This window comes from Carettochelys insculpta, chromosome 6 (assembly GCF_033958435.1).
Source record: "Carettochelys insculpta isolate YL-2023 chromosome 6, ASM3395843v1, whole genome shotgun sequence".
In the NCBI taxonomy this organism is placed as follows: Eukaryota; Metazoa; Chordata; order Testudines; family Carettochelyidae; genus Carettochelys; species Carettochelys insculpta.
This window is the reverse complement of record NC_134142.1, coordinates 108,314,375-108,337,918: the sequence shown is the minus strand read 5'-3', so window position 1 is coordinate 108,337,918 and position 23,544 is coordinate 108,314,375. Positions and strand designations below refer to the sequence as shown.

General features: G+C 40.2%; 1 protein-coding gene across 7 annotated transcripts in view; it reads right to left on the bottom strand.

Moving 5' to 3' along the window:
* Positions 1-978: 978 nt before the first annotated feature.
* CARS1 (cysteinyl-tRNA synthetase 1) overlaps positions 979-23,544 on the bottom strand; it is a 67,326-nt gene continuing 44,760 nt past the window's right edge. For 2 of the 7 annotated variants that reach the window (XM_074997794.1, XM_074997795.1), the window contains 6 exons: positions 22,702-22,783; positions 12,168-12,248; positions 11,125-11,192; positions 8,962-9,021; positions 7,320-7,403; positions 981-6,317 (listed from right to left, as the gene is read on the bottom strand). In XM_074997794.1, coding sequence (XP_074853895.1) covers positions 6,183-6,317; positions 7,320-7,403; positions 8,962-9,021; positions 11,125-11,192; positions 12,168-12,248; positions 22,702-22,783 — 510 coding nt within the window. In that variant the 3' untranslated portion in view covers positions 981-6,182. Of the gene's footprint in view, positions 6,318-7,319; positions 7,404-8,961; positions 9,022-11,124; positions 11,193-12,167; positions 12,249-22,701; positions 22,784-23,544 lie in introns of all 7 variants that reach the window. The other 5 variants (XM_074997791.1, XM_074997792.1, XM_074997790.1 and 2 more) reach the window with 4 other exon arrangements.

Sequence of the window (23,544 nt, the reverse complement as noted above, 5' to 3'; positions counted from 1 at the left end):
TTGGCCTCTAGAGGTCAGTGCCCCAAATGTGTCCATTCTGGCCACTTTCACCTCTGCTGCTTTCCAGGTGTGCAGGAAGCAGGTAACAGAAAATGCATGCAAATTCCCAGGCTTCCTTTCTGGTCTGTGTGGCTAGCAGACTTCAGGAACAATTGCATCTATTCATGATTTCTCAGGGTCCTAGATTTGAGAAGTCTGGTTAAACAACATGTTTGTAATCATACTTGAAACATTTGATCTTTAGTAACAAATTTCCCTTTGCCACATTGTTGCTATTATTGTCACTTTCTTGCCCTTTTAAATCATAGTTGCTTCGTGATTTTTTAATTATTTTATGGTTTGATTCATTGCATAATTTATGGCACAAAGAGGGCCAACAGCATAAGGTGGTAACATAACCTCCATGAGCCTTGGTTAACTAAAGTGATCTGACACATTTCCATTAAGAGGATTCAATCCCACTACCCTTTTGGAGAAGAAGTCCCATTTACTTCACAATAGGAAAGAGTATTTCCTATTTAGAAATTAGAATGCTAATGAATCAAAGCTAAAATATTTAACTGTTACTTTGTAAGAATAGCTGTCACCTGTGTGTTTCATTAACTATTACTTTAAATAAAAATAACTCACAGGACCTTCAACTTATACATGTTCCAAAGTGCTAAATGCCAAAAGCTGACATGACCAAAGAAAAAATTATAATGGGAAAACATTTAGGCAATACAGTTTTATAATAATATCCTGTAATGTATACATGGGAGAACACGAATACAGTAGAACCCAGAGATGCCTGCACTCAAGCTGCGCAAATCTCAGGTTAATACGACTGAGTGGTGGGGTGCTGGTGCCTGGCTCTGGGCTGCCCACCACTCAAGTGAGCCAGGAAATGGATCACAGCAGTACTGGTCAGTTTCCCCAACTCCTGTGAGTGGCAGGCAGCTGGGAGCCAGGTGCCAGCTCCCACCCCCCACCCCCCTCACAGGAGCAGGGAAATGGACCAGTGTTGCTGTTTCCCTGCTCCTGTCAGTGGCAGCAGCTGAAAGTTTGACTCTTGGCTGCCACCACTGTCAGGAACAGGAAAACTGCTCCTGTCAGGAGTGGCAACCTGACTCCTGGCTGCTTCCCCTGACAGGAGCTGGGAAACTGACCTGTGCAGTAGAGCTGATCAGTTTCCTGTCACCTGTGAGCAGCAGGGAGCTGGGAGCTAGGCTCCTGCTCCCCACCACTCACAGGAGTGGGGAAACTGACCAGTGCAGCAGCGCTGATCAGTTTCCCAGCTCCCCCGAGTAATGTGAAATTTGACATGCAGGGTTGCATAGGAATGCAACCTCTGTGTAAATTGGGGTGGCGGGGGGTCTACTGTTTAGTATAATGATTAGTTAGACAACTGTAACTGCCAGCCACCCTTCTCTGGTTAGCAGAAACAGTCTTTTAAGCCTTTAGTAGAGAATTATCAGGTAGACTGTGTCTATCTGATGTCAAGGCAGAAAGAGATCAGAAGGATCCCCGTGATTCAGCAAGATCACACTCTTGCTCTTAAGAATAACTAGAATATAGGTTGTTATATGAAGGAGATATAATAAATAAAGGTTTATACTACCAAAGGTTTTTAAGAATTACAAGAATAAGAATTAGATTTTATACCTTAAAGGCAATTATATTCTTCTGCCCATGTGAAACAGTTATATAGTCTTAGGGAAGCAGGAGTGAAAGAGTGAACGGGCAAGGAACACGAGTGTATAAAGAGAGAAAAATGTTAAGGTTTTCTTAGTGTCCAGATAGCCGAAGTGGGAGCTGAAGGCTTGAGAGCACCAAGATGCTGTCCCAGGGCCCTGGGTAAAAGGGAGACTGGTACAGGACAGAAAGATGTCCTTGGAATTGAAGGTCAAGCACCCCTGACTAAAACAGATACCATGTCTCAACGCGGCCCAAGAGAAGAGGCACCAACATGCTGACAATGAAAAACAACCTCCAGATGAACAAATGTTACATGAATTGATTGACTGATTATGAGCTGACAAACCACAAGGCATAGAAGAAGTATAAGGCATAAGGGATAGAAAAGTCACAAGGCACAGAAGAATGGAAGAAAAGTTCTTTAAAAGATGGGAAGTCTTGCATGAATCTCCAGGTCTTATCTTGTCAGGCTTGGAGCACCAGTTCAAACTGGTAGAAACCCCACTCCTCATTTTCTCACATCAAATAACCTGGCCAGTGATTAGATGTGAAGCTTATTGATGCAGTGAACAACACAGGAAGCATTCTTAAAAGAAATGGATTTTAAGGAGAGCCTTGGAGGTGAGAAAGGAGATCTTTCAGTGTTCCTGTTTTTGTAACAATGGAACTGAGAATAAAAGATGGTTGACTGAGAGGACTGGGATGCACAGTGTGAGAGTAGGGAAAACTGAGCAGAGATGTGAGGGACAGAGATTATACAAGGCACTGACTGTAAACTTGAAGACGTTGAATGGGATGAAGTTAAAAACCAGAAGCCAGTTAAGGAGTTGATTTCCACAGAAAACTATGAAAAAACACCTACTAATTTCAGTGAGCTCTATCAGGTTGTACGGGAATTTAGGGATAGGAATGATGTTTCCACAGTGGAGGGAGGGCAATATAACCACCACCAGCAGAATTTTTGAGTATGCTTAGGGAGAGAGATGAAGCAAGAATGTCTGAGATGAAAACTTTTGGAATATTATCAGTGAGAAACAACCAAAGAAGTCATTAATAAAAATACAAAAAGGAAGTCAAGAACAAAAAAAAATTAGAAGGAAAGACAAGAAACTAATCTTGGGAGAGAAAGAGTTTGAGACAGTGGCAGGCTGGATGTAATAGTTAAAAATCTCTAGAAGGGGTAAGGTCTCTCAGGCTACATCTACATGAGAAGCCTCTGTCAACAGGAGTCACTGCTAGAAGAGATTTCCCGGAAAAAATGTCTGTTGACAGATTCTGTTTACGCATAAAAGCAGACGGAAAGAACAATCCACTCTGTTGACAGAGACAGCCAGACTGCCTGGCTGTATCTTAAAAGAACAACTAACTGGAAGCTCTGCGAACAGGGCTGCCCAGTGAACCAGAATCCCCTTCTCTTGACAAAACGGCCATGGAGCATCTATATAGCTGTCTTGTCAACAGAACACCATCGAGAGAGGAGTTACACCTGAACGAGGAGACGTATAACGCTGCCAGTGGATGTGCTGGATTTTGTTGACAAACTGTCAACAAAGTGCATTTTGTGTGTAGACACTATGTTTTTTCCCTGACAAAAACCCAGTTTTGCTGGGAAAAGCCTCTCATGTAGATATGGCCTCAATGCATAGAAGAGACAACAGAACCCTGAAGAGCCGCTGAAGAAAAAATGCTGAAGGAGTTCTCAGAAAAGTGGGATGAGAACCAGAAGATCAGAATTAGGGAAACTAGGAGAAATGGAGCAACAGTTCCCCCTTGTTCTCAGAAGTACAGACTGAGCCTCTCTAGTCGGACATCCTCTGGACCTGACCAGTACTGGACGAGAAAATTTGCTGGACTATAGGAGGCCAATGTCATCCAGCACATTACCAACACTTCTACTGCTTACTGAACTCTTAGCAGACATTTAGGGGTAAATTACAGCACAAAACACTGAAAGCCAGCACTGGTGGCAGTAAAACTTCATGGGACCATAGGGAATCTTGGCCACACCCATGGTAAGTGGTCATCCAGCTAACTAAAAATCAAGCTTGATTATGGATGTTGTCAGATGAAAGTGTGCCAGACTAGAGAGGCTCAACTTGTATGTGCTAATGAGCACTAGCCAAAATTCTCACATGTGCTAAACCTAGCCATAAAATAGTTTCTTCTGCAAGTTTGTTTTTTCTTTTGAAATAGTGGCAATAATTTAAGAATTTTAGACCCTGAGTCAGGAAAGGATTTAAACCAGGCCTTATCTTTAAACAAATACTGATATTTTTTACACATTTGCTTAAAGTTAGTGAGAGTACTTCACTGGCAGCTATGCTGAAAAAGACTGGAGGATCTGGTAAGGGTATTTATGCATATAAAAGAAATATGAAGAGAGATATCAAAAGCCTGAGGACAGAAGATATTAGTGATAATCAAAGATAGAGTCTGGAATTGTATTAAAAAAAAACTTCAACAAGAGGACCACTTGCAATTTTAGGGAGAAAGAACAGTTCTCTCACCAGTTACTTCTATTTCTTTTGCCTAAGGATCTACAATTTAAGAAAAACAAACAAACAAACAAATCTGCACAATAGTAAATACTAATGGATAATAAACTTAAAAAATGTACTAAATACAAACAGAATACAATTAAATACTTACTTTCTGTCCTCATCACCTTTCTATATTTTGGCTTTTTCTTAAAAAATTCCTAAGAATACCACACACACACATCTCTGGAGCAGAAATTTAATAACTGGAAGACAGAAGAAAACCTTTTAACTCACATTTTATAACGGTATTGTAAAACAAAATGCTAAACTTGAACATTAGCTTTGTGCAGAGAATGTGTATGATATGCTGCCACCGATATTAAATATGGCTTCGGTCATCTAGTCGTATCTGTGGAATTTGGACAAGAAATTGTCAGATGTTTTTAGAACTCCACAATTTTGACCCTGAATCTTCATGAAATACAATTGATAGTATAAGAGTTTACAGCTCTTAAAGATGTGGCAGTAACGATTAGGCTACATTTCTGCTTAGAATAGGAAATGAGCTAGCTGTGTTGCTGACTCATTGACACCTTATGGCAAGTCACTTAACCTCTCTCTACCTTAATTTCCATTATACAAAAAGATGACAAAATACTCAGAGTTTTCAAAGGGGCTGTGCTTCATAAGTGATATCTAAGTCATACGGGCTCCTTCTACTGAAAAAAATTTGGTCACAATGCAGATAAATTTGTTTAACCCTGGTCTTGGCTAAGTTTAAAAAGCTGTGTTTAATTCAGTAGAGTTCATAACTGCATAATCCAATAGTGAATTGTAACGCACAATTTTTCCCTTGTTTCCATTGTGCTCAGAGGTTGTTGAAAGTTACTTCACCTTTCTGCTTGGCAAACCTTTGTTTCTCAGAACAGAGAGGGGAAAGGGAAGGCCTCTTTCGCTCCCTGGCTCCGTCCATTCGCTCCCCACCTACACCCAGAGTAAATGATCAGTCCTGCACTCATCTCCATCATTCAGGTCACAAGCTGAGCTAGTCCAAACACAAGGAAGAGACTTATTGCCCTTTTTGCCAAGTGGGGGTTGTGATAGTCTAGCTCCATGAAGATGACTGTTAGCTTAAATTACCACAGATGTATTTATTTGTGTATAGAATATTTTGAGTTTCAACTATCAGCATCCTCTCTGAGCTATTTATGGTAGTTCGTGTCCACGTAATGTCACTGAAATCATCTCAGAAATATTTATCGTTTATTAATAGGTAGCAGCTTTAAAACAAACAAAAGGAAGTACTTTTTCACATACACACTGTCTACTTGTGGAACTCCTTGCCAGAGGATGTTGTGAAGACCAGGACTTTAACAGGGGTCAAAAAAAGAACTGGATAAATTCATGGAGAATAGGTCCATCAATAGCTATGAGCCAGGAAGGGTAGGAATGGTGTCCCTAGCCTCTTTTTTCAGTGGCAGGAAATGGGTGTCAGGGAAGGGATCACTTGGTGATTGCCTGTTCTGTTCATTCTTCTGGGACACCCAGCATTGGCCACTGTTGAAAGATAGGCTACTGGACTAGCTAGACCTTTCGTTTGACCCAATATGTCTGTTCTTATATTCTTAATGTAGAACAAATTATCAGCTTTGCTCAACGTCTTAATAAGTTCTACTTGTTATGACTTAACTATTGCAAAGCACAAGCTAAACTGGATATTAATTGGCTAAAAAGATTGACATGCAAGAGAAATTACCCAGGAGCAAGAAACACATGTATCTTCCCGAAACCAGAAGTGTATAATTTATGAATGATTGTGACCAAATATCCTATAGGGTCTTTTTATTTTTAATAATAAAATTTTAGTGATTCCCTAAGCTAGATGATCCACGTAAACAAGTATTTTTAGCTTGTCCACAGTAGAATATGTAAACAATACGAGCATCACTATATGCTCTTTACTGTTCCAATAGTAACCCAGATGTCGCCTTTATTTTAAGGACTAAAAATGTCCTGGTTTTGTTCTCAACTTGTGGTTCCATTCTGAACCATTTGTAGATACTCCTTATGAAGTTTTTCCTGTGCTTCATAAAGTTTCTTCAATTTCTTCATTTGTCCTTTGCTGAGCTCTTTGCCTTCTGTATCATGGGTAGGAAATCCCTGGAATATTAAGAACATTAATATCTTAAAAATGTTCATCCAGATACTTTGCCTCTGGTAAATCTGATAAATGTGTGTCATGATTTTATTATCGCTTTCCACCAGATTCATACCTATCTGATAGAAGAGAGTAGAAACATAATTAATATAAAATTCTAAATGAATGAACATAGCACCATAGTGCAGGAGTTGTGTAAATCAAGAATATTAGGCCACTATTCAAGACATATCAGCTTATTATTAAATCCCAGATTTGTAAGAAAAGGCAGTAAAATACTCTGTATCACACTGACAATCCTCTTAAGTTTCAGCCCAGATCTCATCTCCCCTTGATTTGCACACAGAGGATCATCCATGTACTTATTACCACTTATGTATGTTGTGGGCTCAGTTGCTCACACACCACCATTTTAACTGACCTGTAGTGGGCACTCAAGAGTTCACACTGAGGAAGAAGACTGGAGGACAATGTATGTTATCTTAACACTGGCCCAGCAGCTGCTACTCAGAAAGGGTAACAGTTACTTTTCTAACACAGCACCAGCCTTCACCCTCCAGGGAATAGACAGAGACGACCTGTTAACATGGTCCAGTGAAGCCCTGCTGTCAAATGGAGGGGGCACAGTGGCCATAATCTGCAAGTGGTTCAGGTCTCCAACAGATCCTCTGAATCTGTCAGATAGGGTTTGTATGCAATCTTTGCCGCCCAAGAGGAAGTTTCTGTGATGGAATCCCTGAGAAGGGCTCCCAAAAGTCAGAAGTCTTGCGCAGTACTAGGACAGCCAGACAGTTAAAGATGTGTTAACAATCCCACTCATAAAAATTATGGCTTTTATATACAATCTTACACATGACATCAGTGAACACTTAATTTGATGGGAGCACAATCATGTTCTTAATTGGCAATGCTCCACTGGGGAAACGATCGTAACCGCCTGAAGTTCCTATTTTTCAACTGGAAAAAAAGAAAAGAAAAGAAAAGAAAAAGAATATAATTCTTACATTTTCATCGAACTTGGAGTATTTGTCAAGCTCTGATTTAAACAGTGCATTTGGCGGAATCTTCATCTTTGCCAATTTTGCTGCCTGCAATATAAAACAAACATTACACCTTTACAGTTAATTAGCATCCTAACGATTTACCCTGGCACTTCTCCTTTTCTCAAATGATGTCCCTGGGTATACATGAATTGATGCACAGAACATCTACATGGCAAATGAAGGAGACCCACATTGCATTTGTCCATTAGGTGGAGAGAGAGAGAGAAATTATCAGTGATGGACAGCTCTATATCAATCTCAAACATATCTGTCTGGGGAGTAAATAGCTTAGTACTTTGTTGCAACAATTAAGTCAGTTAAGAGCCAATTAAGACAAACAAATGTCCTGTTTCTTCCTGCAATAGGTCAGAATAGTCAGCTTATGTGGTGCAGAAGTCACATGTATCTTTTGTTTATTTGAGCCCTTGTTATATTTTAGGTACAAACATAGAAAGTAAGCTATCTGGCAGTGAGCTCACTGCAGATGTTTTTCTATGCCTAAGCAGAAATCCCACTGATTTGAAAAGGGTTCCATGTGGTAATAGCAGGATCAGGGCCCAAAATAAATAATCCATGTTAAAGGAAAATTAAAAACTGGTTCTACTGAAAAATGGGAGCCCATCAAGGTCACTAAAAGAAATAAAGTCATGAACAATTTTAAAAAGAATGGGTAAAGATGTTTTGACAGTCATGAAACATACAGTTTTCCCTGGATTTAGTACTTTGAAGGTTTACTGTCCTGTATTGCATTACTAATGCCATTTGCCTGGAAGCAAGATCTTTGCTTTACAAGACACCATCTGCTCCTGGTGCTTACCCCCCAACCCAAAGTCTTAAGCTGTTGTACTTGTTACATTTAGATTCTACGGAGTTGAATTTGTTTTTACAGACAACTAGATTTCAGATGAAGCATAAGTAGCAAGAAAAGAGGGACTCCTAAGGAAAATGGTGCTGTTTTCATGCATATTAATACAGCAATAAGAGGTACAAAATATGAATGACAGAAACAGAAGCCTCTCTAACTTATATGTTTCTTAACTGTCAGAGCTCTAAAACTCTTGTGCACACTGTATGCTACACACGAGACCTAAACATCTAAGGCTAGGTGTACATGAAGGGTGCTATTTCGGGATACAAAAGGTACCCAAAATAGCTGCCCACATCTATGCAACACGTCTGTGTCTCGAAACATTTTGAGATAATGGGTGTGCTATTCCTGCATCCATGTAAACTTCATTGCATAAGGAGTACAGGGATGTCTTGAAATACTTTATTTAGATAATGCCACATGCTAAAATATCCTATTTTGAAATCTATACAATATTTTGAGGTTAGGGCACCATCCAAAAATAGCATAGGTGACCTAACTTGTAGGCACAAATAATTGAGAGCTAAATGACCCCAAAATTATCTACCACTCTAATTTTCAATGGGTTTTTTTTTTTTCCCCCCCCTTTCGCCCTAAAAAGAGGTCCAGCTAAGGCTGGACTGAAAATTAAATACATAGTGCATACTTGACTGCATAAGAATATAGCCACTAACACATATATTCAAAACATAATGCCCACTTCAGTGTAAATTAAGAAGATATTCAAATATTTACCTCCTGTTCTTGTTTTTTCCTAGCTGCCTCTTCTTTCTTTCTTTTTTTCTCCTCTTCAATCTATGATGAGTCATTTAGAAAAAAACCAACATTAATTAACCTAATGCAATGGTTTAATTTTGATTATTTCTTACTACAAGGTTGAATCTCTCTAGCCTAGGACTCCTTGGTCTGGCAACATCCATGGTCTCAGAACCATCCAGGACCAAATGGAGGCTCTGATATTACAGCAATCACAGGGAAAAACCACCACAGCAAGACCATAGATATCACTGGACCAAAACCCTGGAAATGGGAGCTAGGATCGGAGCTCAGCGGCCGCAGTCAGAGCCAGGAGTAAGGGCCTGGTGGCTGCTGTCTGGCAACAGAGGGGCAGCACTGACCTCCCCTTGGGATGATACTGGAACAGAAAGGTCTAACTTGTAATGGATGCTAAATAGCTCTATGTTTTATGTATCTGATTGTAGGCAAACCTGGTAATGCCATCTATAATTATGAGTGCTCAATGAGTCCATAATAAGACTGTTTTTTAGTTGCTTATATGTTTGCCAAACTAACTCTTCTCACTAAAATTTTTCCTGCCTGGTACCTGCCTCAGCTGGAATATTTTTTGGATGTTTCAACAGAAGTATTTCAGCCATCGCTGTGAAAGATTAGGGATCAAATGCATTGTTTGGCCCATATTAAATAACTCTTACAACTGAGACTGAGAACATTCAGTGCTCTATACTCCTTCATGCTTTGAAAAAAAGGTTTGAATTTTGGGAGGAGTGTTATCTTTGGAGCAGAAATGAGCCTTTGGCTATTTCCATGGAAAAAAATGCCAGAATTTGGCCAAATTATGAACCTCTGAAAAGTCTCTGTTTACATATAGTCAATCTTGTTAGAGTATGACAGCTAAATTCTCCGAAGAGTCTCTCAGTACTGGTTGTAACCCAGCCAAGGAGATGTAGCCTAGCCTGAGAGCAATGCTCACAGAAAAGAATGAGGACACAAGACACCTGAACTGTAATTCCAATGCAGCACTGTGATATTTCCTAATCAAAATAATGAAGTTTTTTGGTTCAAAACTTTCAGTTTGATTTTGGCAAAATAAATAAATAAATAAATAAATAAAAACCGTGGGGAAAAACCACCACTTTTCAAACCAAGTCTAGTCAGTATGACCCCAAATCATGGAATTGCCAGTTTTCTACTTCAGTAAATATCAGAATTCAAGTCCTGTACAGCATTAGTTCAGTCACTATGTGAGTATGTATTATGACTCAGTCTTTAAATACGTGATCATATCCTATTACTGACCCATACAGGAATCCTGTCTCATTCAGTTCTACATTAATGAAGACTTAGGCATTCATTCATTCTGTCTTTATCCACATGTGTCAAAACGGTATCATCCTATTACATAGAAATAAGTACGTTGCTTTGTATTGATAAATACGTGAGAATAATTTACTCATAGGAATTTTTCTGCCAGGGAGAAAAAAAGCAAAAATAAGCCATACCTAGTACACCATAATTGCATAAAGGCGTCTGAAACGTGAAAAGATTTAAATCCCCCAACACAAAATTTCAGATAGATAATTTCCTGAAAGTATTTTTCTCAAGCGCAACATGAGTTTTGCTATCAGTTTGGGTGTGCTATTTTTTCATTCCATGTTAAAATTTCCACTTCTGTTACAAATCAGAAGGGAAAACATGTCAATTATTACAGATGTTTTACTTTGCAGCTATGTCTACACAGGCAGCCTTTGTTGACAGAGGTCACTGTTGACAGAGCAACCTTGGCAGTACCTCTGTCGACATATTGCATCTACAAATAAAAGCAGCTTGAAAGAGCTCACTGGAAGCTCTGCAAACAGGGCTACCCGGGGAACTGGAAGTCCCTTCTCTTGACAGAAGTGTCTATCAGGGCACTCTGTTGACGAAATACTGTCAACAGAAGCATTATACCTGATAGGAGAGAGGTATATCATTGCAGCTGAACACCTGCATTTTTGGTGTCAAACTCTCAACAGAGCACTTGAACCGTGTAGATGCTCAGTGAATTTTGTCAACAAAAGCCCAGTTTTATCGACAGAGGCTGCCTGTGTAGACGTAGCCTACAAGTGCAAAATAACATATAAACGAGTTAAAGTGAAAGACTTAAAATAAATTTAAAACCTTTTTCTTTTCTTCTCTCTCTTTTATTAAGGTCTCCCTGTCCACCAATTTGACCACAGTTGGGAGTCCTGGAGAAACAACAAATCAAAACAAATACAAAGCAGTTCTAATGCATCTGGTACAGTAATCCCTTGATCTACATGGAGGTTGCATCCAGGGCAACCTTTGTGTAAATCAAATCTTTCATAAATTGGGGAGGGGGGTAGAGGAATGGGCAGCTAGGGGAAGTGTGTGGTGGGGAAGCCACGCATCCCCCAGCTTCTCGTGCCATGGTTTCTGAGAAAACATGCCACAAGCAGCTGTGTTGCCCACCGGGCTCCCCAGCTCAGAGTGCAGACAGAGGCTTGTGGCCTGGTGTCTCTCAGCTGGGAGGACTGGAGCTGCAAGCAGCTATCTGTCAGGGATGGCAGCCTGACACGTGGCTGCCGCCTCCGATAGGAAACTGCTTCTGTCACGGGCAGCAGCCATGAGTAAGTCTGCCGCTCCTGACAGGAGCGGTTTTTCCCCGCTCCTGTCAGGGTCGGCAGCCCGACTTGCAGCTGCCGCTGTTGACAGGAGCGGGAAACCACTCCTACTAGGGGCGGCAAGAGTCTGGCTGCTGCCCCTGATAGGAGCAGCTTCCTGGCTCCTGTCAGGGACGGCAGCATGACTCGCGGTTTTTTGCTCCTGTAGGGGGCAGCAGGCTTGTTAACCCAAGACACAGGCCATTTGATTGCGCATATCTCAAGGGTTTACTGTACCATAAACAATTCTTGAAACACATTTTGCAATAGTCTTTTTAAATTGTATTAGTAAGTTAAATTCCAATGCTTCCAAATGACCATTTAGAAATGACTAAAGACCATATAAGGAGATTCAAATGTACATTTTATCTGAATGGTTTTAAATATTGAAAGACCTAAAACTGTTAAAGCTCAGTGCATTCAGCAAGTGTGACAATGGTTCCTGACTATTCTTGATCATACTGACATTTTTCAGCCTTAAGAAAATAATTCACCGGATTTTAACAAAAGCTGCAATTTACAATATTGACCATTTGTTACCTTCATGATCTTCAAATCGAACACCAAGCTCAGGAAGAATGTCATCTCGAAGTGCATCGCTCAACTGCAGTACTTCAGTTACTACAATGCACAGAAAAATTAGAAGTTCTGACACAAGTTTAAAATAAAAAAATTATTTATCTTCCACCACATCATTTTGGAAGCTAGATTAAAATGTGTTTTTGCTGGCAGGACTTCCAGTTTTAACTGGCTCATAAAACAGCCAACTGCAATTGCTACTAAAAGAAACCAGAGCAGATAAGAATGAAAGTGACCACATATAGCGTTATATTAGGTTTTTGTATATTAAAAATCTCTAGCCTTTCCCCATTATCACTGCTTCCTATCTATTCTCTTTCAGGCTGATTGCTAAACGAATGCAAACATTGTAGCTCTATTTCCTATACTGCTTTTCTGTTTCAGAATTTCTCGGAACAATGTTCCCTAAAAAGCAGCATTTCCTAACCTGGATGGGATTTTCTAACCTAAGTCTATGATGGTACAGCGCAGATTGGAGTGGACAAGAATGGGTTCCAGACAACTGAAAATACTACTTTTAATCTATCCCTCCTTCTCCACCTGTACAGGCAATCAATCTATTGCATCATGTTATTAACATAGAATAAACTCTAGTAAAATACCTATAACCTCCCCGCTCTTATGATGCATAGTCATCTAATAAAATTAATCACAGGAGTAGGCTTTATACACTACTATTACTAAAGGCACTGTGTTGGTCTCTTCTGTCATAAGACAATGCTGTTGTAAAAAAGTGTCCCAGCAAAGTTGTCTAAAGATGCCTCCTGACCCAATTAGCTTGTAGCCTGCTGGTGAGGGAAAAAAATACACGGAAAGCATCCCCAAAAGTTAAAATTAATAAAATTGTAACAAGAAAAGGACATCACAAGAATGGAGGGAACGAGGAGAATAGAGAGATGAGTAAAAGAGAAAGTATACAGAAATTAGAAGGTAGACAGCAAGGAATCTGAAGCTAGACAAACTGAAAATAGAAATAAAGTGCACATTTTTAACTGTAAAGGTAAATAATCATTAGAACAACATATCTAGATACTTGATAGATTCTCCATCATTTCAGTCTCAATTTTAAGACTGGCTATATTTTTAAAAAATAAACAATGGCTCAAACAGAATGCTATCTTGTGAAACACAGAAGGTCATCGTGAACCCTAACAATGGTCCTTTTTGGCTTTAAATTCTGACAACCCTGCCAGGGCATGTAGGGAGGTGCCAATCAACCTACCCGCGGCCTGAGGTTTTCTAACAGGCAAAATCAGGAACCAATGCCCTACTGCACCACAAGATCTTGTCCACCTACACACAACAAAGAAGCTATTTTTGTGCATCCTTCCAATATCAAACAGCCATTCTTAAAGCTGTGTCAAATAAAAGGCACTAGCCATTTCTATGGAAAAAATATTTCCCCATGTGCTTTTCTGTTCATTATCCATTTCACACAAATCTTCTCCAAGTCAGCCACTTGCAGTACCACGGACTGACTTTAGTAGAATGTAGTTAACTGAATTGGAAATTGGAAAGGACAGCATTGCTAACATCGCTTTTCGTGCGAAAGTGCCACTGAATGTTAATGGCCACAAGTGATGAGGGTCTCAAGATTTATCACTCATGAAAAAATAGGCCCCTTTCAAGACTTAATCAAAAGGAAAAAACTACATTGTATTTACTCATATGCAAACAAAACTGATGAAAAGAGAAATCACATTGGTTACTTAATGAACAGCAGAAGTGATTCATGTAATGCCAACAGCAAGTAGAGAAATTACAGTCTGGGGATGTATTTGTATTGCTGACATTCCAAATTTAGTAGCCTTGTTTGATTCACAGTAAGCATTTTTTCCTAGAAGAGGCTGATAAGATTATTTGGGTCAACTTATGAGTTTTCAATAAGTCAGTCCTCTTCCTTCCTTCCCCCACCCCCAGGTTAAGATGTTCTTTTACCCATGTTTCAGTAAGTTCAATACACTGAACAACACTTCCAAGTAGTTCTTAGTGGATATGCTGTATAAGAAACACTAACATTAGATGATAATTTTCAATACTTTGGACATACAAGAGAAAGTCTTCCGCCTCCATGATGAGGCTTAGATACAGGAATCAAAATTATCTAATTGGGATAATGTAAGCTATTAATTTAGAGGGTCACTTTGCTTCTAAGAGGCACATCTCACTGTCAAAAGTGCTAAAATCAGAGTCCTTGCTTTTGCTTGGTGTTACAAACTTGTGTCTCACCTGTTCTTTGCTTGAGGAGCAGGAATCAACCCTTCCTTTGTGTGCTCATGTAATGATTCCATTAAAATACCTGCTTTCATCTGCAGTCTATCACCAGTGAATTATGTGGTTTTTATTATCCTGGGTAGGTGGGCATAGCAGGCTAAATTTATCTCAACAAAGTCAGTAAGCGAAACTGGAAATGAGTTTAGTCCATTAGCTGTTAATACTGAGACGTGCCAATTTCTTGTGCATGGAATTAATAGCATATATCTACTGACTGTATAATAAAAGCAGTGTCTGCTTGAGTTATAAATATTTACCACTCTGAAGCTCTGAATAATTAAATATAAGAATCAGGAGAAATCCTTCTGGGCGAGAAGAGTGAGGAATTTCTGCATGAGAAATTCATAAATTTAGAAGGGGAAGCTATCAACTGGTGACTTTAGAAGTGTCAGCATAGTGGTTCCAAGGACTACCTTAGGGCTGACTTGTGCCAATTCTCTGTTTTAGCAGCATCAGCAAGAGGCTTTAACTGACAGTGTAATATTGGGTAGGGAACTTGTGTATGGCTCTCAACTGCACCAACTATAAATTATCATTCTTCCCAATGATTGGATGTTGACAGAAAGGAATAGATAGGAAAACCTGATGTGACACCGCCCACATGTACACTGTTGATACGAGTAAAGCAATTGCCAGGCAGTGGTCCTGGGGATGCTCCTAGCTCATTCTTTCACATCTGTTGTGAACCTCATGACAATGGGTTGCAGAAGCAAAAAAGAACTGGAAACAGGAACTGATAAAATAACTTGGTTTTTTTTTTCAGTGGGTGGGGAAAGAGGGTTTAATCTATATGGCACCCCCAAAGATCAAATGAGCAACACACATTATAGCCAATAATTAAGATAGAATATGCACAGTAAAAAGGATGGAGGTGTAATTCTACTTCTAGTCTATCTGATATATTTGGAAAAATGGAGTAGGTTCTCCCAACTCTTCTGGCTGTAGAATATACTGTGACAGTGGTGTTCTCTTATTAACCTTCTTGGGCCTATAACGCGTCATTACCGACAGCCCTCAAGTCAAACTCCTCCAGCACATTAATCAACAATCCACAACATGAGGAAACAGAGGAACCACCTGATCAGCATCCTGTAATAGCAAACACAAAAACATCAAAAAAGAGCACTCAAATCTGGAGACTCATCAAGAAAAACAAAACAAAACAAAAACCAACCTTCCACACAAACTTCCACATAGCTGGACTTAACTAAAACAAGACAGGAGATTTACGAAGTTCACTTCTCTACAGAGGAAAAAGGACTGTGAACTATCTAAACTCCTACTTGCCACATGGGGCCACAATAGTGGTACCCTTAACTCACCTAGCAATATTATCAACATAATCAACTACACACACAGCCTTCCAGAAGAGCTGGCCCTACCCTGGGGACTTCTTTTTGCCCCCAGCACCCCAAACATGGTACAATTCTGCAGGGATTTGGAAGCCTACTTTTGCAGTCTCTGACTCAAGGAATACCTTCAACACAACACTGAATAGCGCACTCATCCACAGACACCCTCCCACCTACAGTATAAGAAGAAAAATTCCCCATGGACTCCCTCGATGGTCAAAATGACAAACTGGAACTATACATAGATGCTTCCACCAAAGTGCACAGGCAGAAATTGTGGGAAAGCAGCATTGCTTGCCCCATAACCGCAGTTGTGCACAATGCAATGCCATCAATGGACTCAGAAACAACTCTGACATTACTATCAAAGAGGATGACAAAGGAGGTGCTGTTGTCTTCATGAATAACACAGACTACCAAAAGGAGGCTGCCAGCCAACTCTCCAATACCACATTCTACAAGCCACTGTTCTCTGACCCCACTGAGGAGTATACAAAGAAACTACATCATCTGCTCTACATCATCACCCCTAAAAAGCACAGAACAAATCTACACACAGACTCCTAGATCCCCAACTAGGTTTATTCTATCTACTACCCAAGAGCCATAAACCTGGAAATTCCAGACACCCCATCATCTCAGGCACTAGCACTCTCACTACAGGATTGTCTCAGATCCTACGTCACCAGCACTCCCAGCTATCTTCAAGACACCACCGATTTCTTGAGGAAACAATATATTGGTGACCTTCCTCAAAACATCATCCTGGCCACCATGGAAGTAGAGGCCCTTTACACCAATATTGCACATGAAGATGGACTTCAAGCTATCAGGAACAGCATCCCTGATGATGCCAAGGCACAACTGGTGCCAGAGGTTTGTGACTTTGTCCTCACCCCCAACTATTTCAGATTTGGGGACAATTTATACCTTCAAATCAGTGGCACTGCTAAGAACACCTGCATCACCCCACAGCATGCCAACATTTTTATGGCTGATGTGGAACAACGCTTTCTCAGCTCTCATACCCTAGCACCCCTCCTCACCTTGAGCTACATTGATGACATCTTCACCATCTGGACCCAGGGGAAGGACACTCTGGAGGAGTTCCACTGTGATTTCAACAGTTTCCACCCTACCATCAGCCTCAATCTGGACCAGTCCACACAAAAGAGATCCACTTCATGGACACCACACTGCAAATAACTGATGGTCACATTACCACCACACAATACAAGAAACCCCTGGACTGCTATGCTTACCTACATGCCTCCAGCTTCCATCCAGGGCACACCACACGATCCATTGTCTACAGCCAAGCGCTAAGACCAACTGAATTTGCTCTAATCCCTCAAACAGAGACAAACACCTCCAAGACCTTTACGGTGTTTTCCTAAAACTACAATATTCACCTAAGGATGCGAGGAAACAGACTGACAGAGCCAGAGGTGTATTCAGAAGCCATCTGCTATAAGACAGGCCTAACAAGGAAAATAACAGAATAGCACTTGTCATCACCTACAACCCCCCCACTAAAACCTCTCCAGTGCATCATCACTTATCTACAACCCATCCTGGACAATGACCCCTCACTCTCACAGACCTTAGGAGGCAGGAGAGTCCTCACCTACAGAAAGCCTGCCAACCTAAAATAAATTCTTACCAGCCACTATGCACCTCACCACAATAATTTTAACTCAGGAACCAGTCCCTGCAACAAAACTCTGCCCACATATCTATGGCAATGACACTACCACAGGACCTGATCACAATCAACCACACCATCAGGGGCTCATACACCTGCACATCTACTAATGTAATATATGCCATCATATGCCAGCAATGCCCCTCTGCCATATACATTGGCCAAACTCGACAGTCTCTACACAAAAGAATAAATGGATGCTAATCAGACGTCAGGAACAGTAACATACAAAAACCTATAGGAGAACACTTCAATCTCCCTGGACACTCAGTAGCAGATTTACATGTAGCCATCCTGCAACCAAAAAACCTTCAAAAACAGACTCCAAAGAAAAACTGCAGTGCTATAATTCAGTTGCAAAATTTACACCATCAATCAAGGATTGAACAAAGACTGGGAATGGATGGCCGGCCAACTACAAAAGCAGTTTCTCCTCTCTTTGTATTCACACCACTTCAGCTTCTGGAAGAGGGCCATGTCATCCCTGAATGAACTGACCTCATCAGCTCTGGCCTTCCTCTTAATTCCTTCTTTTCATGAGCCTATATAATTAGACCTGCCTCTGGAATCTCAATTCCAATGCATCTGACAAAGTGGGTCTTGCCCATGAAAGCTTATGCTCCAAAAATTCTCTTAGCATATAAGGTGCCCAGGACTTCTTGTTGTCTTTGCGGATACGGACTAACACGGCTACCCCCTGATACTAATCTACAACCTACACTGGAACTTGATGTTACAATTTCAGAGGCCCTGCATGAGAGGCCTGTCCTTTCCTACAAGCAACCACCTAACCTCAGGAAAATTCTCACTAGCAACCACACATCACAACACAGAACTATTAATCCTGGAACTTTTTCTCCGCAACAAACCCCATTGCCAACTCTCTCCACATATTTGCTGTGGAGACACCATCACTGGACCTAACCACAACTGTTACATGATCAGGGGCTCATATTCCTGTACCTCCACCAATGCTACATACACCATCATGTGCCAACAATGCCCCTCTGCTATGTATATTGGACAAACTGGACAATCACTTCAGCAAAGAATGAACGGACACATTAAGAATATGAATACAGGCAAACCAGTAAGCATTTCAGTGGAGCAGGCCATAGCATCCAAAACCTGAAAACCTGCACCCTAAAACAGAGACTTTACCACCAGATTACAAAGGAAGACATCTGAATTGGAATTTATTCTCAAATTCGACACTTTATGGCTTGCCCTCAAAAGAGACAGCAATTACCTTATGCATTACAGGGACTGTTTCCCCATTTTTGATATTTGTAGTGACCTCAGACAACTCGCTTCATTTTCTTTCCCCTCTCACCTCCCCTTCTGTCCTGTGTAGCTGATTCATCAGTTTTCATTTCATTTTTTTCCTCTATCTTTCTGTTAAATTCTCAATTTACCAGTTTACTTCTAACAGAATTTCTAGATCTGAAGAAGCCCAAGAAAGCTCATTACCTAAAAAATCATTTTGTTAGTCTTTAAAGGCTGCGTCTACACGTGCACGCTACTTCGAAGTAGCGGCAGTAACTTCGAAATAGCGCCCGTCACGTCTACACGTGTTGGGCGCTATTTCGAAGTTGAAATCGACGTTAGGCGGCGAGACGTCGAAGTCGCTAACCCCATGAGCGGATGGGAATAGCGCCCTACTTCGACGTTCAACATCGAAGTAGGGACGTGTAGACGATCCGCGTCCCGCAACATCGAAATAGCGGGGTCCTCCATGGCGGCCATCAGCTGGGGGGTTGAGAGATACTCTCTCTCCAGCCCTTGCGGGGCTCTGTGGTCACCGTGGGCAGCAACCCTTAGCCCAGGGCTTCTGGCTGCTGCTGCTGCAGCTGGGGGTCCGTGCTGCATATACAGGGTCTGCAACTAGTTGTTGGCTCTGTGTATCTTGCACTGTTTAATGAAAGTGTGTCTGGGAGGGGCCCTTTAAGGGAGCGACTTGCTGTTGAGTCCGCCCCGTGACCCTGTCTGCAGCTGTGCCTGGCTCCCTTATTTCGATGTGTGCTACTTTGACGTGTAGACGTTCCCTCGCTGCGCCTATTTCGATGTCGGGCTGCGCAACGTCGAAGTTGAACATCGACGTTGCCAGCCCTGGAGGACGTGTAGACGTTATTCGTCGAAATAGACTATTTCGATGTCGCAACATCGAAATAAGCTATTTCGATGTTGGGTGCACGTGTAGACGTAGCCAAAGTGTTACAAGACTGCTTTCTTGTTTTGTAGAGATACAGACTAACACAGCAACCTCTCTGTGACTATTCACTAAGATTTTAGTAATGGACAACTTTACAATAAGGTAACAGACATAGCAGGGATCCAAGAAATAAGAATGAAGTCAAAAATATAGAGGACAAGCATGGTGTTTGAAAATATTTGAAAAAAATGTTTAACTTCATTAAAAATTCTTTTGTAGCACTAAGAAACCCCTCTGATAGATTAGCAAATCTGCTATAATGTGTATGCTTTAAGAGGCAAAGATAAAGGAACTTTGCAGTTGCTTAAGTACTGAAACAAAACTTAACTAAGCATGATGTGAAGTTACCCAACACAATGAGATAAATTAAAAATCCACTACATTTCCTGGAAGTTATGAACAGCATTTTATTTAGAATCACTTCTGCCCACTATGCACCCAGCGAACACCAAGAGTATTTTTCTTTCTCCATTTATCATCATCAATAGAATAATTTACAGGTTAAAAAACACTCCACTAAGAATGAATAATGCAAATTTCAGATTCGGATACCCACTAGTCTTGCCAAATGACTGAAGACTTTTATTCACATAATGTTTGAACGTCCTATAAACAGGCCATTCTAGTTGGTGACAGAATTTATTCATTAACATTTGAAACATATTTTGTTACAGCTCCTTCTAGTCTACTTAAAAATTTCCCAGATTACATGTACTTGGGATATGGAAGCATTTGTGGATTACCTTATTGGCAAAAAATTATCTTTAAAAGACTCAGACCTATTAATATAAGCCTATGGAGGACTTTAAATATGAATAATTTAACATGATGATTCTAGCAACTGGCTATAAAAAAAGACAATAATCCCCTAATTTACAACCACCTCAATTTAAAAAAAAAAAAAAAAGTTAAGTATAAACTCAAAGGCAATATTTCCAAACACTAATCAGAACCATTTGAAAAGACATTTTAGGCATAAATTCAATACCCTATAATGTAAACAAATTAGAGCTCTGTTGGATTAACAGAATAAATGAGTTCCAGAAAGGTTTCTCTCCTCTGCAAAACGTACTACCACCAGGCCCTACACATTGAAGATGCACAACTATTAGGCTGTGTTTACACTTCAAAAATAACTTTGAAGTTGCTTACTAAAAAAGTACAACTTTGAAGTTGAGTGTCTACACGCCATCAACTTCAAAGTTAAACTTTGAAGCAGGGCACTAATCCATTCCCGGAAATGGAGTAAGGTCTTTGAAGTTGGGCTCCCTACTTTGAAGTAAGAGAAGATGTGTGTAGACTCTCTGCTAGCTACTTCAATGTAGTGCCTAACTTTGAAGTTAGTTCCTACTGTAGACACACCCTTCGGCTACGTCTACACTAGCCGAAAACTTCATTTCGAAGTTTACTAATAAAGCGTTGAAATACATATTCAGAGCCTCATTAGCATGTGGGTGGCTGCAGCACTTTGAAATAGACGTGGCTGACCACTGCATGGCTCGTCCAGACAGGGCTCCTTTTCCAAAGGACCACGGCTACTTCGAAGTCCCCTTATTCCTATGAGCAGATAGGAATAAGGGGACTTCAAAGTAGCTGGGGCCTTTCGAAATGGAGCCCCATCTGGATGAGCCGCACAGCGGCGAGCCGCAGCAATTTCAAAGTGCCGTGGCCACCCGCATACTAATGAGGTGCTGAATATGTATTTCAGCACTTTATTAGTAAACTTCGAAATGGCCATTTGCATGACCATTTCAAAGTTTTTGGCTAGTGTAGACTCGGCCTTAGTGTATTCATTAGCTAGCCTTAACTACTGAGGCTTTTTTGCATAGGAAAAATAAGTTTTATGTACGCTTTAAATAATAATGGGCACATACTATGAACTGAAGAGCTGAAACTTAAAAAATATTAAAATAAATACAAACTTTGAAGTTATACTTTGTGCTCAACTAGGCCTACATAAATTTGTTGACTACATCTCAATGATCAAATTATTGGAAACATTTTTGTGCTTGTAATATAGTTATTTTGTTTATTCTGGCTAATATATTTCAGTTTAGTAATGTAATTAGAATTCAGAGATTTATTACTAGCTATTATGAATCTATTCAATCCAAGCCATTTTATTAAAAATAATCAATATTTTCCATTCTGTCTTTAAACTAATTTCATGACAGGGAGAGAGTCTCGAAGAGAACCAGTATCAAACATATATTGAAGATGCACAAAACCACAGGGAATAGTAGGAAGAACAACAAGAAATCCATTAGGAGCTCATCAACAAGTCAAAGCAAAGAGAGATTAACAGAACAGCATTTATTATAACACAGTGAAGCTCAGCTGCCAACATACAAAGTAGCAGCAAAGCTTCTTAAGAAAAGAATAAAAGTTGACAACAACCCACAGCAAAATCCTCTATGAATACTCCAAAGGAGACTACAAAATACTATCTAGGGATTTGCGATCAGACCATGCTATCAAACAACAAAGAAACAGCTCAGCTTCTTTTTCTCAAACTGATAGTTCCAAGAAAAGGAATAATTGCTATTTACACTTTTAAGAGTCTATAAGCCCTGCTGGACAGGAACTGCATGGTTCTGTGTTTGCCATCCTCTAGTTCCCTGTCCACGACAGGAAACAGAAAAAAAAAAAAAAATCATACTCCTTGTATACCTCTTCCTAATGATATGGAATTCTGAATACTTTAACAATAGACTAGCATGAACATACCTAAAATAATCAGAAAAAGATAGTCATACTTAGAAGACACCTGGCCAAGATTTAAAGATTAAAATCAAAATTGGTTTACTTTTGTATTTGTTTGTACAGACAAATACTCCATTTTTATTCTCAAAGCACAGATGTTATATATGTAAATGAGATAAACTACATTTAAACGTTTCTCCTCCACTCTTGAAATCAGTTACAATAATGTTTAAAAAGTTGAACACTTACCTTTCTTTTCTCTGGCAATTTGTCGTACTCCTTCTCTGAAATCAGACAAGACTTGTAGGTATGGCATCACTGTTGACTCAAGCTGTAGAAATATTTTATGATTAGTAAATTTAGAGCCAAACCATTATCCTTAACTGTATGCACTTACAGTGCTAAATCCTTCTCTAGTCTTCTCTGGAGTTAAAAAGGATACAGAATATAGACTATAGGACACAGAATAGGTGAGAAGGCAACCCTTCAAAGCAAATCCTCAAGTGGTGAAAACTGATAGTTCCATTGACTCCAGTAGAGCTAGGATGATTCACATCAGCTTAGGAAATGCACTTAACATTTTGCATTATTTAGGTTACATTGCTGGTAGGAGGCAAAACACAAGGTATTCACTAAGCATTTGGATGGAAGTCTCTCTCTCAGATGCAAGGTTATCAGTACAGTATTTAATCCTTTCAGTTTCTTCAATGAGCAAGAGATGACTTGCAATATTAGACTCTCCTATGGCAAGAAAGAAATACTACATTAACTTGGAAAATACCACTTGCAAAAGCCACAGGAAGAATAACAATCCTGCTTGTAATGCTAGTGAAGACAAGAGATTTTTCTGGAGAATAGGAACTGATGCTGTTTACACAAGAGCACCACACTTGGGCAGTTCCCTAGTAATCCCAAGTGCGAAGCCAAGAGTTTAAGACGGGGTGTCCAACACACGGCCCGCAGGCCAGAGTCCGGTTGCGGAGCCTTTTTATCCAGCCCACTAAGCTGGCAGAGGCGCCGGTTTTAAAAGGTGTCTGGGCGGCTCTGAGACTCATGTGGCTCTTTAAAGAGCCATTTGTGACTCCTGCTACT